General features: G+C 34.9%; 1 protein-coding gene across 5 annotated transcripts in view; it reads left to right on the plus strand.

Annotated features, from left to right (window-relative positions):
- DACH2 (dachshund family transcription factor 2) overlaps window positions 1–19,242 on the plus strand; it is a 675,689-nt gene that overhangs the window by 639,416 nt on the left and 17,031 nt on the right. For 2 of the 5 annotated variants that reach the window (XM_074323712.1, XM_074323714.1), the window contains 4 exons: window positions 9,894–10,072; window positions 10,167–10,314; window positions 16,512–16,658; window positions 18,600–18,665. In XM_074323712.1, the coding sequence (XP_074179813.1) occupies window positions 9,894–10,072; window positions 10,167–10,314; window positions 16,512–16,658; window positions 18,600–18,665 (540 nt within the window). Of the gene's footprint in view, window positions 1–9,893; window positions 10,073–10,166; window positions 10,315–16,511; window positions 16,659–18,599; window positions 18,704–19,242 lie in introns of those variants that run through there. The other 3 variants (XM_074323713.1, XM_074323716.1, XM_074323711.1) reach the window with 2 other exon arrangements.

Genomic DNA, 19,242 nt, shown 5'->3' on the forward strand with positions numbered 1-19,242 from the left:
TTTATGTAAAAGAAAGTTTGATATTTAGAGTATTCCATTTTCTTCTGCATGCGTACTTTCTCCATTCCCATCTTCCAGTTCAGGCCTTTACTCTCCCTCTTTTTATGTTTTGGTTGCCACAAATTGTCCCTGTTCATGGTGGTCAAATAGCCTCCATTAGTATACCTTGTAGTGCAGGTCGTGTTTTAGAAAATTTCCTCAGCTTCTGTGTCTGGAAAGGGCTTTGTTCTTCCTTCATATTTAAAGTATATCTTTGCTGGGTATATTATTCTTGGCTCATAATTTCTCTCTTTCAATAGTTTGCATGTTTGGTTCCACTCCCTCCTGACTTTTAGGGTTTCTGATGAGAAACCTGATGATAATCTAATGGGCTTTCCTTTGTAAGTTACCATCTTCTTTTCCCTGGCTGACCTGAGGATTCTTTCTTTGTCGTTGATTTTAGACTCCTTCAATGCAATGTGCATTGAAGAAGGCCTGTTGGGGTTGAGGTAATTAGGTATTCTATTTGCATCTTGGATTCGAGGATCCATTTCTTTCCACAAGTTTAAGTTCTCATAGACTTTTTGTTTGAATATGCTCTCTGTTCCCTTCTCTCTTTCTTGTCCTTCTTGTATACCCATTATTCTTATATTGCTCTTTCTGATGGAGTCTGAAAGTTCTTGTAGAGTTCTTTCATTTCTTTTAAGTCTCAAGTCTCTTTCTTCTTCTATCCGTGTCATTTACAGTTTTCTATCTTGATGTCACTGATTCTTTCCTCCATCTGGTCAACTCTAAGACCTAAGCTGGCTATTTCATTCTTCGTTTCTTCTATTGAGCTCTTAATCTCCAGAAATTCTATTTGGTTCTTTTTTCAAATTTCAATCTCTTTGGTAAAATGCTCATGTTGTTATTTGATTGTGTTTCTGAGTTCATTAAACTGTCTTTCTGTGTTTTCTTGCATCTCATTTAGATTTTTCAGAACTGCAATCTTGAATTCTGTTTCATTTTAGTCACACATTTCCATATGTTTAAGTTCAGTTTCTGGAGACTTTTCACTTTCCTTCTGAACTGTCTGTTTGCCTTGGTTTTTCATGGCCATTAATGATTTATTATTTCTCTTCCTAGACATCTGCAGGGGTGGGTTCTGCAGAAGGTTAATAGGAGGAGGTCTTTCTTTTGTTTTCCAGTACCTGTTGGTAGAATGTTTTATTTTGTCACCAACTGCAGCCTTTTTTCTCTCTCACACTGTAGTGTTATGTTTTCTCTGTACTGTTGCAGCTTCTCACACTATGGGAGATTCCCTGGTTGGCGGGCTTCGCCTCTGCTAACAATTCACCCGGGTCATAGGGCAGCTTGTCCCTGTGGGGATGTGGAGAGCTTTTGAATTTCCAAAGCTCTTCCTGCACCAGATTCAGAGCCAGTGTGTTTCAGCAGTTCTGTTTACTCCTGCAGGGTTCCACCCAGATAGGTGGGGTCAGGGGTGGGGTTAGTTGTGAGAGGTGGCCCAGAGCAATGGAGGCGACCACCACCACAGCCAGTCCTACTTCAAGAGCTCCCTCCCCCTTGCCGGAACTTGTTGGGCTGTGAATCTGCGTCTGTGGACTTCTGTTCTCAGAATGGAAATATTTTGTTCTTTTGATATGACACTGCTACTGTTCCACTTCTATCAGTGGACAGGTGGGTGCAGGGCGAGCTCTGGGTGTGTAGGGAGATGGCGGCTCATCTCAGTGCCTAAGGTTTCCATTCTCTGCAGCAGTGAGGGCTTAAACCACCATTTTCAGCCTTTTTTCCATCAGTCTTTGCTCCAAGGTCTCTGCCTTGAGTGTTGGGTTCTGCCGTGTTATATGCTGTCCCCTCAGCCCTGTGGGCCATAAACGGAGCCCTAGCAGTCCGAGTTCTTCCCTCTTCAGCAGCTGCGGTAGTTCCGGGATGCAGTGAGCTTGGAGCACTGAGCTAGGTCTGCCTCCCGTGCCTGGACGGCTCCGTCTCTTCACGTCACCCTTCCCTCCTCTCCTGCTCACACAATTTGCCCACCTTTAGGGGAATTCAGTAGTGAGCCTCTTTGTCTTGCCTGTCTGCTCTGCAAGGAGTCCTTTGTGGAGTTATAGTTGTTTAACTTGCTGTAAATTCCAGGGGAGATTTCCAGAGGCTCACTTCACGCCACCATTTTGATGACGTCTCCAAACGTCTTTTTTGACAGAAAGAAATAATGGAATCAATCTGATGAAGACAAATCTTACCTTAAGCCTTATGATTACCAGTCTACATATCTAAAATCATTACAAGTGTTGTGGACCCAGGATAATTACTATTCTAGATACTGAGAAATAGCAGTGAGAAAATAAAGAAACACACAAAGGTCCCTGTTCTCATGGATAGTGTATTGTAGTGAGATGAAATATGTAAGAAAAATAGTTCATAAGGAATTATATTGTATATTAAATGGTCATGAATTTTATAGGAAAAAATATAGGTTAAGGGCATGGGAGTAGGGGTATAGCTTGAAATGTTAAATAGGATGTTCAGTACAGGTTTAACTGATGAGGTTGACATTTGAGCAAAAAACTGAAGGTGGGGACTCAGAATTAAATGCATCATAACTCTAAAACAAATCTTGTAAAATACTGTGTCAGTTCTAAATTATTGATTTCACCTTACCATCTTATTAAGTTTAGCTTATTAAAGGCTCCAGTAGAATTTCAGTACAGAAAGGGAGATACAGTTAACTGTCCATTCATTGAGATTTTCCTACATAATTCCAGATCAGTCATTCTCAACCAGTATTGACATTTGGGCCAGATGATTCTTTTTGGGGGGTGGAAGGGGTGACATCCAAAGCCTCTCCCACTGTATGCCAGTATCACCCCCCACACACCTCTTCAGTTTTGACAGTTGAAAGTGTCACCAGCCATTGTCAAATATCCTCTAGGCTGCAAAATTGTCCCCAGTTAAGAACCACTGATCTGGATTGAAGAAGTCTTCTCAGACCTTTGATAACTGAGAAAGCCTAACTTAGGACGATGCCAGGCTCCTCCAGTTATTACCTAGAAAAGGATCTTTCCAAACATTGTTTCAGGAATGGTGAGCAGATCCTTAGGTGGTCAAATATATTCTCCTATCCCATTCCTGGGAATTTTCGATTACCATTTAATTTATTTAGCAAACAGTTATATTGCATTTACTTTGGATCAGGCATCTATGAATTTTGCAAATAGTAACTCATTAATCTTTAATAAGAACCCTATGAGATTTGATAGTATTATTATTGTCCTAACTTTACAGATGAGGAGATTGAGGCACAGAACGGTTAAGTAACTTTCCAGAGGCTTGCAGGGTTTCAAACCCAGGCAGTCCAGCTCTAGCATCTTTTCCTCTTCATCACTATGCTCTCAGCTGCCTAAATTAACATGTAATGTATGTTAATATTTATTATTAGCATTTTAAAGGCTCTGAGATGTTCAGCCTGAATAGATTTAGCAAATTAAAAAGGAAAAGAAAACAGTATGCCCAGTGACATTTGAATTTCGCATAAACAAAGAATGATTTTTAGTATAAGGATGTCCCATGGAATGTTTTGGACATACTTATATTAAAAATTCATTTGCTGTGTGAAATTCAAATTTCACTGGACATCCTGTAATTTATCTGGTAACCTTTGCTTTAAGGAAAACTATATAATATTGTTTAATCCAGGTTTCTCAACACTAGTTTGAGCAATGAACCTTTTCTTGTTGGCACACCTCATATCCTGGGGAAGTTTCATGGGACTTCATTCTAAGGACAGTGGGAACACTTTTCAGCTAGATTAGTTTGAGTGCTTACTCCAGACGACAGAGATCTCTCCTTTGAACTCCAAGAGGCACTTAATAATCAATGCCACACGATTTCACACTTAATTGTCCACTTCTGTAACTTGTTGACTCTTTCTGAAATAATGTGTCATCTCCTAAGGATCAAGAGCAAAACAGGTGTTTGAAGTATACTCTCTCACTGTCTCAGGTTGGTGACCTTTCATTCCTTTGCTAGTAGCTTTCCGATTTCATTTATCAGCATTATTTTGTCTCCTTAAAGAAATGTAAAAATTTGGGAATCAAGTTTTTCTTTTCCACATTTGGTGATGGTGACACTTGAGTCATTGTTCAACTCAGATCACGAACAGTTTTTTTTTTTTATGTTCATGCAGGTCAGATCAATACACAGCAGTTGTCATTTTGTTGTTGTTAATTGTTTCTCAGTTTGGAAGAGGTAAGCAGGTGTCTTCCTTGAGCCAAATGTAATTGTAATGTCACCAAAGAAGGAGAGTCCCTTGGGCCAGCTGTATTTGGGGGATAGCTCTCAAATCAAATAATGAAATATAATTTATTTGTTAAAGAATAAAAACTAATGATCTGGTAAGTGGCTACGTTTTTCCACGGCTGAGTGAGGCAGCTGCATTCCATTTCTATTTCTGTATCACAATCCCAAAAGCCCAGAAAAAGTGGGAACATAAGCACTGGAGTCATATATAAAGTCTCTAGCATCCTTGGCTTTAATTTTTACGGGAACTTTTCCATTCCGAGCATTTACCATATGCTTATCTCTTTTTTCTACAAATAAAGTTCTTGTAAACTTTTATATCTATTCATCTGGACTCTCAGCAAGAAAGTAAAATTAAGAACTTATTTTCTAAATGGATTCCCAAGTGCTATTACAAAGTATGGTAGGTTTAACAAACAGGCTCAATAAAAGCAGTCTCCACTTTGCTACAATAAATGAAGTGGTTATGTGTCCTCAGCTAGATAACAGCTGTCCTATCTTTATCTTTTGCTTTATACTAATGTGTCATATGTGTAGGTAAAGTTTTTAATATATACATTTGAAGCACCAGACTTTTAAATCAAAATGCTTTCCCCCTGGATTGCAAAGAGGTGCTTTTCTTTTACTGACAAGCTATGTTTCTAGTCTAGTTCTTGCCCATATTCAATTTTATTGCCAATTAAAATTTCTCAAGCCTACCTAATAAATTCTTATATAAAAGTTCATTTATTTAAACTGAGCAAAATGTAGATGTCATTCAGATGTGAAGACCTATTACAAGATTGAAATAGATTTCTAATGCATTTATCATTCATTTTTGTAGCATGTGATTTAAATTAAAAAAAAAAAGACAAATGGTTTGACAGTTTTCACTCATATATAGCAAAACATAATACACTTCAACTAGTTTGGGGCCATTATGGACCTTAACATGCAATGTGACCTTGGTCTGAAAAAGCAAGTTTGGTTAGCACAGAAACTTAATCATAAGAAGTCATAAGTAGAATCCTTCTTCTTTACTGCCCTTTTCAGGACTCAGAAATTTATTGCTTGTGGGACAGGTAGGATATGAACAATGGGCCAAATAGAGTCCAGGGTTATCTCATCTGTGTGAAAACTGCTGCTGAAAATCGATGTGACCTCTGCTACACTGTCATCCCAATTCCCACCCTGTGTGTCCTATTTGTCTTTCGGTAGAGGCTTAGATCTGTGTGCTGTCTCTATGTGTCTCTCTTGGGCCAGATTATCAAAATGAATCATTGCCTGCATACCTCTTATATTTCTATTTATTTTCCTGGTGTTGACTAGGTCTGATGAAATATGATTCTTTTTGCATTTGATCCTCACTGCAGCAAGCAGCACCTAATTCAGTTGTGTCTATCTCTTTAAAGAAGAGTAATACTATTTTGAAAGTTCAATCTACTGTACAGCAACATTACAAACCATAGACCATGCAACCTGTCTTCATAGTCAATAGTAATTTTCCTTTCACCCAATTTAATGGCATTTCTTTCATCTCCAAATAGAAGACTTCTGGCAATTTTAATGTAGTTATAATTTTGTTTTATGCATATTGAATGTATTCCTTTCTTTTTTTAGGTATCTTATTTGTAGAATACCCCTCAGACTCTTACCAGTGAGTTTACATGTGTGTATAGAGTGATACATAACAAGGAATCCAAATTTTAAGAACTCTGCCCCTGATACAAAATATTTATTCAGGGGAAACATTACACTATCAATGAATCAGCAGGAAATCAATGTTCTAACTTTGTAGCCATTCCTTATTATAAAAGTAGATTTTCTAGGCTACATAAGTTTTTACTTTTAAGATTCATAAACATTAATGAAAAGGGGTAGAACCTCCTCAGTTATTACTAATATTGATAGATCATTATAAATTCATTCTATCCACTTAATACACCCATGTGTAGAAGATAAAATATTAGCTAAATACAGACTTCAAACAATACAAGTAAAACAATATTGTATGGTTATTTGTTGAGAAATGCACTTTAGAAGCATTATAGCTGTTGCTTAAGATGTATTTTAGAATTTATTTTTTTATGAAATATTTCAAATGTTCAGATATTCTAGTTCATGTAGGTAACAGAACTTCCGATAATGTGCTCGTTTCTTCTGGAATACTTCACCGCTTGCAAAACTGCTACTGACAAGAAATAAGAGGGAGAGAGAGAGAGAAAGAGAAGGAGGGAGGGAGGAAGGCTGGAAGAAATGTTCTATAAGAGATTAGGGTTAATTTTACAAGAGAGTTGTAGAAAACACATGCATTTATGATCGAGATATTTTTAAGCTTTACTAAAAAAACATTCCTGAGAATATGTTCATTATAGATAGCTTCCTGTACTAAAAGAAAATTAACAGACTAGTTTATGAATTTTATTAAATTCTTTAAGATAGATAAACCAATAACCTTTATAACATTTTGGATTCAAATAATATAAAGATTCAGTGAAAATAATTTTGATTCTCTAAAAATAATTGTTTAGCATTTTTTTATCCCTAGCGACTTTGGAAAATTAAAAATTATAAAGATGGTCTATATCAAGAGCATCTTATTCAGAGATAATGCTATTCCATCCTACAGGTGGTTCCCACAAGTCTATGCCACAACTTCCCACACAAGCTATCCCACAGCAAACAATGAGGACTATGAAATCAGTTGTGCACTACATACAAGGTCTGAAAATTAAGTTCGTGAACATGTTGCAAAAATGTTGCTAACATTTTTTTATATCCAAGGGATTATGAACTGTTCCAAGTGGACAAACAGATAACCAGGTTTACTATTTGGAAGTACTGAAAAGGCTGCGTAAAAAAGTTAGGTGACCTGAACTTTTCACCAAAAATTCATGGCTCTTGCACCCGGATAGTGCACCAGCTCACAAGGCACTGTCTATGAGGGAATTTTTTTTAAGCCAGTAAACAAATAACTGTATTGGAACACCCTCCATGTTCACCTGATCTGGCCCCCAATGACTTCTTTCTTTACTTGAAGATAAAGGACATATTGAAAGGAAGACATTTTGATGACATTCAGGACATCCAGGGTAATACGATGACAGCTCTGATGGCCATTCCAGAAAAAGAGTTCCAAAATTGCATTGAAGGGTGGACTAGGCACTGGCATCTGTGCACAGCTTCCCAAGGGGAGTACTTTGAAGATGACCATAGTGATATTCAGCCATGAGATATGTAGCACTTTTTCTAGGATGAGTTCGTGAACTTAATTGTTCGACCTCAAATGTAGGATGCTTGTGATTGAAAAATGAGGTCTAACTGTATGACAAATCCATATTCCTATTCATGCAGGAACCAGAACCAATAGCTAGATTTTTGTTTTTAAACCATGTGAAAATTTGTTAGGTATAGATTCAAGCCTATTTTTTTTCTGTTTGTTTTGTTTTTCTTGAATTAGTCTCATAATAGATGGAGTCACAAAAAATTTTCTGACCAGAGAAAATCAGATTTTTCAAACTTTGCTTGTGGCCACTTATTAAAATAAAGAGACTGTGGTGAGTAAAACAATTTTGTTGGAGCTGCTCTGATTCACCCCATCATGCAGTGCTGTTGAAGCCATTTAAGAATACCAGAGTTTGTGTGGCTACATTCAAAGAGTACCTCTTTGTAGCAGTTTGTTTTTACATACATCGAAAAAGCCCCAATTCTTAATTGCAGGGGAAACTTTGCTATGAGGTTCATATATCTCAAATAAAAGATTTTCAAGTAGATTGTCAAGGAGTTAGCTTCTCAAAGTTAAGAGGAGATTCCTTTTGTAATTAGGTATATCTGTCCAAAACAAACTTGAAGAAACTTACTAGACAAAAATTCTGTTTGTCTCTCTTTACCTGAAGCTAAGAGAGAATCCCATTAAAGACAATGTGGGAGAACATAATATAAAAGGGGAAAAAGATACAGCTTGTGTTTTTGCAACAGAAGTGCCATATTTTCATAAGGAACATCATTCACAATGTAACACTAGAATCAATCCAAATGCCCATCAACTAATGAATGATTAAACAAAAAGGAATATATCTATGCAGTGGAATATTTTTTTCAGCAATAGAAAAGAAAACACTGATACATGCCACAATATAGATGAACCTCAAAAACTTTATGCTAAGTGTAAGAAGCCATTCACAAAAGACCATGCATTTGTGATTATATTTATGTAAAATATCCACAAAAGGCGATCATATAGGGACAGAAAGTAGATTAGTGGTTACTAGGGGCCAGGGATGGGAAAGAAGATTAACCGTAAATTAACATAACTGGTATTTTGGGGTGATCAAGAGGTTCTAAAATAGATTTGTGGTGATGTTTGCACAACTCTAAATTTACTAAAAATCATTGAAGTATACATTTAAAATAGGTGAATTTATTGTATTTAAATTATGTCAATAAAATTATTATAAAGAATGGAGATAGAGAGAGAGATTTGAAGAGGGAAAAAAAGCAGTTTATGATCTACCAGGAAGTTATCTAATTATTTAATTTATAGGTATTCATAAATATATCTTAAATTTGTCCAAATTTCATGCCTCTTTAGCAGTAAATATTGCTTTATTTTCTCTGATTCTTTTTAAATTCAGTTTATTGGGGGTAACATTGGTTAATAAGATTATATAAGAAAAAGGAACACTCATATACTGTTGGTGAGAATGTAGATTGGTGCAGCCGCTATGGAAGGCAGTGTAGAGGTTCCTCGAAAAATTAAAAATAGAATTAACATATGACCCGGCAGTCCCTCTCCTGGGTATCTACCCAAAATATCTGAAAACATTTATCCGTAAAAATATATGTGCTCCGATGTTCATTGCAGCTTTATTTACAGTGTCCAAGACATGGAAACAAACCAAAGTATTCTTCCATAGATGATTGCATAAAGAAGATGTGGTATATGTACACAATTGAATACTATTCTGCCATAAGAAAAGATGAAATAGTGCCATTTGCAACAACATGGATGGATCTTGACATTATAATGCTAAGCGAAATGTCAGACAGAAAAAGTTGAGAACCGTATGATTTCACTGATATGTGGTATATAAAACTGAGAACAACAAAAGAACAAGACTAACAAATGAAACAAAAACATAGACACAGACAATAGTTTAGTGGTTACCAGAGGTTGGGGAGGGTGGGGGGTGGTAGATGAGGGTAAAAGGGATGGAATATATGGTGATGGAAGGAGAACTGACACTGGGTGGTGAACACACAATGTGATATATAGATGATGTATTACAGAATTGTACACCTGAAATCTATGTAACTTTACTAACAATTGTCACCCCAATAAACTTAAAAAAAAAGATTATATAAGTTTCAAGTGTACAATTCTATAATACATCATATGTATATTGAATTGTGTGCTCACCACCCAAAGTTTAGTCTCCTTTTGTCATTGATTCTTTACTGAAATGCTTATTTTGAAAAATTATGGGTAGCTGGAGAATAGATATGACTTCCAATTAGAATTTTCATCATTTAGCTTTAGAAACAAATCTTTATAGATGCCATTAGAGGTGAAAGAAACATATTGAAAATTTTGAGCTGTTAATTTGTGAACCATCTGATTTTAATTTTGTTTCTTGCAGAAGAGGTACCAGTTCAAATCCCAATGATGAAGTCACCATTGGACAAGATCCAACTGACTCCTGCACAGGCATTGCCTCCTGGATTCCCGGGACCATTCATTTTTGCTGATAGTCTGTCCTCCGTGGAAACTCTGTTGACCAACATTCAGGTCAACAATATTTCTATAAACAAAATAAATGTAATACAAGACATTAGCACCTACATAAATTATGTCATATTTGAAAACTAAAACAGATAAGATGAACTGCATGTCATTTGCTGTACTTTGACAGGGTTTACTGAAAGTGGCTTTGGATAATGCTCGTATCCAGGAGAAGCAGATTCAACAAGAAAAAAAAGAACTGCGAATGGAACTCTACAGAGAGAGAGAAATTAGAGAAAACCTTGAAAGACAACTCGCAGTTGAGCTTCAAAGCAGAAGTAAGTTTAACAGGTTCAATTGTGGAGTGAATATTGTGTTGGTGATATTTTCAATAGTAATAGAAATATTATCAGGAGTAGCTTGGAAATGCTGAAAACAAGTGGCAAGCTACGAATCAAATACTGTGTGGAATCCACAGGTAAAATATTTATACTAGTGTTCATAATAAAAAATAATGAACTAGATCTGCACTTCAGTCCAGTCGCAGATTTGGAAACATGAATATTTTTAGTATTCTCACAGTTACACACAGTACATCTGGATATAGATAATCTAATAAATCCTTATGTATAAAATGCTTACTGTTTGCCAAGAACAGTGCTAGATTCTGGGACTATAACATAAATAAAACTCAGTCCCTGCCCTTAACAGATTTACATTTTAAAGGGCTGGCACAACCAGCCAGTTAATTTCAAGACAAAGTGGCAGGAGCAATGATGCACAGTATATATACCGCTATACAGAAAGGGGGTAGTTAGTTCATCTTGGTGAGGATGAGTGCATGGATGGTTGAAGAAGGCTTCTTGATCCTGACCCTGAACCGGAATCTTGAAGAACAAGTAGGTTAAGAAAAGTCACAAGAGTACCTGAGTTATTTGAACATTGTTGACAGAGGTATGAGTGAGCATAAGCATAGAGGCCAGAAGCCTCATATGTGGGCAACTATACACAGTTTGTTATTAGAATGGATATGAATTTTAGGAAGTAAATGGTGGGAGATGATGCAGGAAGGTGGAGGTAGAAGCTAAATTACTATGAAGCATATTTTTAGCCATGTAAAAGGTAAGCTTGGACTTAGTCCTACAGTTTATGGGAAGTATTAAAAGATAAGCAGGGGGTTATCTGGTCTGATTTCAGTTGGATAGAGAACTCCAGTGTTGGGAATAGATTAGTGGGGGGTTGGAGGAAGACTAGAAACAAGGAAACCATGTAGGAGATTGCTCTCATCCAGGCAATGGTGATGAGGACTGAATTAGGGTAGCATAAGTGGGGATGGAGACAAAAGAGAGAGAATGGAGAAATACTGTTCACAAATAGAATGAACTTTCCTACTATGGGTAGGCATTTGATTAACTACAGACATGGATGAGACGAGTTTACATCAAAATCAGAGAAAATTAAAATCTTCACTTTTGCCAATAATTTCCACCTGTTCCTTATATTTACCATAAAATACTAAACAGCAGCCAAAGTGACTATTTTGAATTTTAGCTTTTTTCACTTCACTGCCTAGTCTTGTATGGATGAATCACAAAGCAAAAATTAAGTAAAACTGTTAAAGAGTGGGAAGGAGAGGCAAAGAAAGGGAGAGAAAATCCACAACCTAGATAATGCCTACCTAAACAAGGAAGAATACTAACTTTATAGTATTCCAAAATAGCATATTATATTCTGAAATTTTTGTCAAGTAAATGAAAACTTAGTGTATATTTTTGTTAGTTTCAGACATGCAAAACAATGTAGTAGTTAGACATTTATACCCCTCACCATGTGATAGCCCCCCACCAATCTATTACCCCTCTGACATTGTATATAGCTGTTACGATTCCATTCACTCTCTATTCCCTGTGCTGTACTCCACATCCTGTGACTATATACATATATATATATATATATATATATATATATATATATATATATATATATATATAAAATTATAGTTGACATTCAGTATTATTCAGCTTCAGGTGTACAACACAGTGATCAGGCATATACACTGTCCATGAAGTGATCTCCCTAATAAGACAAGTGCTCATATATTTTTTGTAGGACCTAGGAATCAGTGGTCCAGTTCAAAATGGAAAATCATCATTACATTTAAAAAGAATTAAACCTCTTCTTGTCTTTACAAAGCCAATAAATACTACTAAGCAAAGGCTAATTTTTTTTTTTTAAAGTTTGGAGAAATTAGCATATTTCTGGTTTTTTGTATTCAAGATAGATAAGAGAACCCTTCCCCTGGTGTAGAACTAAGCCCACTGGATTCTAGAAGCTCCATTTTTTATCTCAAGGCTCTTCCGTCCCCAATCTGGGCCCTGCCCTCAGCTTTGGTGAAAGGGAGGGGCCTCTACATATGCTGTGCCATGCCTGATGCAGTTGGTTTGCTGTTGGGAGGGCAGTGGCAGAAGGGGTGTGATGGAAGTATGTGTGGAGATGAAAACACATCTATATTTAAGAAAAGACATAGGTAATTACGATTAGCATCATAAAAACAAATTTCATAGGGAAAATTTTTATACTAAAGAACCAACTAATCATATGTTAAATATTACATTCTCAAATTGATTTATGAAAATCTACTACATATAGTAAAATTGGCCTCTTACTTTTAGGGATCTACTCATACTGATTTTTCTTCTCATCGACTCTCCAGGTCTATCTTTATAATTGCTATCACATCTTTTTATCTTTTAAAGTCTTAGAGACAGTCAATGTAATACTGTATCTATTATCAAATTTACTCTAAAGTATTTGTATTTAATGCATTTAGCATTTATTAAGATATAATAATAATGTCACTACTACTACTAGCATTATTACTACTGCTACCACTACTTCTACTACTACTACTGATGCTTGCTGCTGCTGCTGCCACTACTATTACTACTACTACTACTACTACTACTAGCTAATACATGTCAACTGTTTGCTATGTGCTATGCATTGTTTTTAACATTTTACATCTAATGACTAACATAATTGTAGGAAACTGTTATCATCATTGATTTAGAGAAACTACTTCATCTCTATGAATCTCAGTATTGTCATCTATTACAATAGTTGAATTGAATGCTCACTTAAATTCCTTTCTAGTTTCTTAAGTATCTCATACTCAGCACACCCAACTTTCCATGAAGAAGGGTGAACTCTTTACCTGAAGTCATATAATTGAAAACAATAAGGGGGAAATTGATATTATGGTATAAAGTAACATCTTTCCAAGTATATAGAAATAATAGTAACAATATATATACTTATATAAAGAACATGTATAAAACTGTAAATATATATTAAGAATTTCTATGACTATCTTTTTTCTCCAATTAAAGGAAGCATTGTTTCACACTCAAAGTATGTACTTTACCAAACTATCTTTTCATTGCTAGCCAGAATGTTTTACTTGAATTAAACACAAATATACATACATAATAGCATTCTTTGTAGATTAAATTCTTAGAATCTTAGAATGATAGAGCTACAAGTACAAAAGAACTTGGAGGTCACTTGTCTTGGTCCTTAACCAACTGTATGGTCCCCAGGCTTTGAAACAACCACCTATGTGATCTTTGGCCCTCAGGTTAAGAAAATTACTAGCTGTGCAATCTTGGGTAAATTACATGACCTCTCAAGAGCTCAGTTTTCTCATCTGTAAAATGTAGTTAACAGTATTTTCTTCGCTCACTCATTGTAAGGCTTAAATGAGATACAAACCCAGAAGAATGCTCAGTACGTAGTAGGTCCTAAAATAAATGATAGTTATTGCTTATCTACATAATTTTAAATGTAATAAGCTGTGAAATTGTCTACAATATATGGAATCGTACAACAATGTGTGGAATATATTTGAACCAATAATTGTACTGGAAGCAAAATTTTGTTTTATAAGGACATTAAGTTATACATTAATTTGAGTAAATTTAGATTTCTGATTTAAATAATGTATTAAATGCTTTATTTGAGTGGTGATAATTAAATATAATTACAATAGGAAAATATTTTTATATTCAGTCTTACTTATAGAACGTTGACTATAAGCACTTTCGTCAGAAATAAGAGAAACCATACATTCTCAGTGTCCTTGTTCTAAGATTTCCATTTTGTATTACCTTAGACCTCTAAATTTTTGTCTCAAATAAACAGAAATTTGCCTGGCTATCTGACTCTTTCTATTTAAGTTAGAAGGTCATTTTTATGAAAAAGACATTGAACTGTGAGATAAATAAAATTGAAAACTCAAATTAGCATCATATTCAGTTCAATTAAAGTATATTAATTTTATGTGAATACTTTTAACATTTAAAAAGTCATATAATTTATTTTTTGGGGGGTGACATTTTTTAAATTATTTATTTTTTTCAGTTACAGTTGACTATAACTGAAAATTCAATATTATTTTATATTAGTTTCAGGTGTATAGGATAGTGAGTAGACATTTACATAACTTATATTGTGATCCCCCTAATTAGTCTAGTACCCACCTTGCACTATTTTGCTTAATGTTCCTTGAAAGTTTTCCTATTGCGATAATATCAATATCTTAATTTATTAAAACCGATTTAAGAAGAATGTAAAGGTTGGTCTGCTTAGCACCTTGTTATGAACCTATATATTGCTGAAACCCAATACTTCTATTTGAGAAATTGTCACAGATTTCAAGGTTTCAGAGTTTAGAAACAATCACACATTAGGCAGTTGAAGTGTCTAATTAAGGTATTGTAAACTGATAGTAATTTTAGACTGTAATGATGAATAAAAAAAGCATTTATTTGAGCAAAAGGAGCCTTGTCCCAGGAGACACAGATTCAGGTACTAGCAACTTAAGTTGTGTTCCACTGAGACGAAGGGGAAGCCACAATTTATACTGAATGTATCTGCCCAAGTTCTCAATTAGATCCATTTTATGTACATGAAGTATTCAAATTGTGCAGTTCTGATTGGATGGAGCAGGTCTCACTCCCTTGGTAGAAAGAGGAAGCCAGCATTTCCCTGCAGTGATTGAGTCAAATGGTGTAAACAAACAAGGTATAGTGCAGGAAGCCTAAAGTTCAGTCTGAATTTCTTCCTGGTGTTAAGTGCATGAGGAGCCCCTGTCAGCAAATGGCTGGTAGGTTCCATAAAATTGGAGCCTTTAGTTCACCATGTGGAGTCCATCTCAGCAGATAAACTCCTTTTTGGGGTCTACATCAAATGATTCTCAGTGTCCACAATATAAAGCCTTGAGAATTGAGGAATAGTTAGTTGTTCATTAGCTCTTCATTATCTTTTCTGCTTATGATAAAGAAAAAAAATGCTGTTGTGCTTTTACCAGTTGTTTAATATAATCATTGCTGAAAGTTATTCTCTTTAAAAATGGATAGATACATAGATAGATAGATAGATAGATAGATAGATAGATAGATAGATAGATAGATAGATAGATAGATAGATACCGTTAAATTGTTAACATCTCAGAGAAAAAGACACTTTCAACTGTAACTTTTAAAAAACAAACCATGTTTTGCAACCCAGTAGATACAAGGTCAGACAATTAAGTTTGCAAAGTCATCCTAGAAAAAGTGCTACATACCTCATTTCTGAATATCACTACAGTCACCTTGGACGTACTCCCCTTGGGAAGCTATGCACCGATTCCAGCACCTAGTCCACCCTTCAAAGCAATTTTGGAACTCTTTTTCTGGAATAGCCATCAGAGCTCCATCGTATTATCCTTGATGTCCTGAATGTCATCAAAATGTCTTCCTTTCAATATGTCCTTTGTCTTCAGGTAAAGAAAGAAGTCATTGGGGGTCAGATCAGGTGAGCAGGGAGGGTGTTCCAATACCATTATTTGTTTATTGGCTAAAAACTCCCTCACAGACAGTGCCATGTGAGCTGGTGCATTGTTGTGATGCAAGAGCCATGAATTTTTGGTGAAAAGTTCAGGTCGTCTAACTTTTTCACACTGCCTTTTCAGCACTTCCAAACAGTAAACTTGGTTAACTGTCTGGTTTGTACAAATTCATAATGAATAATCCCTCTGATATCAAAAACAGCAACATCATTGCAACAAGTTCACAAACTTAATTGTCAGACTTCGTATAGTCATGTTTTTTACATTTTGAAATATGAATAATAATATCTTAATAAATAGTAAGAATATCTTCTTAAGAGATTTATAAAATATTTAATATCATTAAATGCATGTTGTTAGTCAAAATAGAAAACAAATTTTCACCACTACCACCACCACCATGCAAATGCGTGTATAATTATAGAGCATACACACTGGAAAGGTGAAAGCCAAAAGAAGTCGGTTGTATGATTGAACACTCTTTGGTTGAGCTAATGAGAATTGGAACCAAAAGAAGCTAATTATGTTAACTGATACATTTATATCTCTCTGTGTATCAATATCTGTGGTTTATAATCCATCAAAATTAGCAACCCTCTTTCATTAACCAAACCTTTGCAAACCATTTACCTTTTCACATTTTAGCTACCATGCAAAAGCGCCTGAAGAAAGAGAAAAAAGCCAAGAGAAAACTGCAAGAAGCATTTGAATTTGAATCAAAGCGCAGGGAGCAAGTAGAGCAAGCTCTTAAGCAAACCACTACTAATGACAGTGGCCTGAGGATGTTGAAAGGTAATGTCTGATTTGGACTTTCACACTCAAGGTACAGAAAGCAAAACCTGATTTAAAAAGGAGGGAAGGAAGAAAAAGGGGAAAGAAGGAAGGAAAAGGCTTTGTCCAGGAATAATTAAAAATCAATTTAAGGCCAAGTGATTTAGGTCATTAATTAAATCTGTCAAAATAATCCCAATTCTGGGAGATACAAATAGTTTTAGAATAACAGGAAATTGTGCTGACTTTTGCAGTAGGAAAAGCAATACTAATAACCTCCCTGCACCTAAAATGTAAGTGTTATATTTATGTTAAAATATGCTAATGTTTGGTATACTGTATTCTCATGAGCTAAGTGATGATTCCGTTAATGCAGATTGCATCAATGTTGAGGATTTAAGGAGCACCTGGTTGGAAAAGAATGTTCTAAGTAAATCTCTGGAGATCCTTTTGAGAAGAGGTGCTTTGGTCATGGAGTCTCTTAATTCCAAAATTCTCTGATTCCATTTTTAATTGTGAAACCCTACAACACTGTTTAATCTCATAGAATATTCAGGTTCTTCTTTCACAGAACATTCACAGCTCATATGTTAACTGACCGTGTGTATAACAAGGATGAGCCTAATGATTTATACACACATGTAGACATACCCCATATACATACTTGTATATTACACACACATGAACTAAAAGGGAGTTGCTTCAGTGTCCTATACTAAGATGAATAAAGACTTTTGTACAAATGTTTAATCATATTCTTTCCTTTCCAAAAGTTCAGTTCCCTTTTTACTGTGACTACCTTGGATCATTTTGCTCACAACTAATACATACATACAGATAGATAGATAGATAGATAGATAGATAGATAGATAGATAGATAGATAGATAGATAGATAGATAGATTGATTATTAGCTCATGGCCAACATGCCTCATTGAGACAAAGAAGAGAGAGGGTAAATAATAACACATTAATATTTTATACAATGGCACATCTTAGACAGGGGAGCCAGCATCCTTGCTTATTCAAGTTCTTAAAATTAACATTTCTGACAATGGGACAAATGTCCTGTGCAGTATTACTGTTTAAGGCCCTGAACTTGTAATTTGAGGTAGTTTGACTTTTTTTTTTAACATATTTGAAATCCACACATAAGTGGTCTCCACTCTAGCTCCAATGTTCTCTACTATAAAGGAAAAACAGCTGTTTCTACAACATGATGGGTACCTTGTATTCAAATAATTTCCTTCTCATGTTAATCCTTGATGGCATTGGGTGATACACTGGCATCTGTTATCACATTACCCAAGGGTGTCTTAGCAAATGTGTATATACAGAAATGCCTATGTTTAGCTGTGCTTCATGTATATGTATAACTTTTAGATAATCACGTTTCATATTTAAAATAGAAAAACATCTAACTCCCTCTTTTTCTCAAGTTTTTTTTTTGAACAGTTTCTGTATCCCTTTGCCCTTAGAGCCTATACTACATATAAACTGCAACCCATGCCCTGTGTTTTGGTGTTTCCATGTGCTTAGCATAGAGATAATCTCATCATCTATTACATTTTACAAATGAAAAATACACCATATGGATGGGGCACTTACATTTATGCAATTGCATCCATCTTTTTCTTATTCCACAGTCAAGCCATGTTACCTGATAGTCTGTGGGGATTTTTATGGACAGATTTTCCTGAGATTTATCTCTAGAGAATGAAATGAATAAAAAGTATTTACAATATACCTGGAAATATATGCCCAATTGTAGAATTCAGCTACAGTTTATAATCCTCCCTCCTAACATAAAAAATAAAAAGACATTAAAAAAAAGAAACTAAAACGCCACCCAAGGTTTTGTGTTATCTGTAGGACCAAAGTACTGCCTTACTGATAATTTTCACTTTAAATGGAATCAGAAAAAACAGAATTGTACCTTAATCTTGAATGTCACTTTTTTCAGATACTGGGATTCCAGATATTGAAATAGAAAACAATGGGATTCCTCATGATAATACTGCTATGCAAGGTACAGTAAACAGCATACTTCTCTCTGTAACTGCTTAATATCTGATCCCTGGGGGTGGAGTGGGGATGAGCGCCTGTGTTGAAACTCTTCATATAAGTAAAATAAATAAGTTTAACTCTTCTGACTTTATGACAGAAGAAGAAGTGTGCACTGTTTTTTAAGATTATATATATATGGACTGATTTTACATATACAATGTGAGCAAATTTCTTTTATGTTTTTAACTGTTAAAAAGATGTACTTTTATATGTTAGTCATATTTTAAAAATGCATAAATTGAATATAATTTGCATTTTAGAAGTGTAAAATGATATAATTTTTAAAATCTCACTTATTTGTTAAAGCCACAGGTATGATAATCATAACCTATCAATATTTTAAAAATATTCTAGACATCTTTTATCAACTTTTAAATTCCGGTGCTAAATTTAGATACTTTTAGAAATCACCTAAATATGGAAAAAATAGCTTGTTTTTCATGATTTGCAGGATCCCCATAAATCCTTAGATCATTTAAAAATATTTTTAAAATATTTAGTAGTGAGAAAATATATAAAACAAATCAATAGTTCTATTG

The sequence above is a fragment of the Rhinolophus sinicus genome, chromosome X, assembly GCF_036562045.2.
Source record: "Rhinolophus sinicus isolate RSC01 chromosome X, ASM3656204v1, whole genome shotgun sequence".
In the NCBI taxonomy this organism is placed as follows: domain Eukaryota; kingdom Metazoa; phylum Chordata; class Mammalia; order Chiroptera; family Rhinolophidae; genus Rhinolophus; species Rhinolophus sinicus.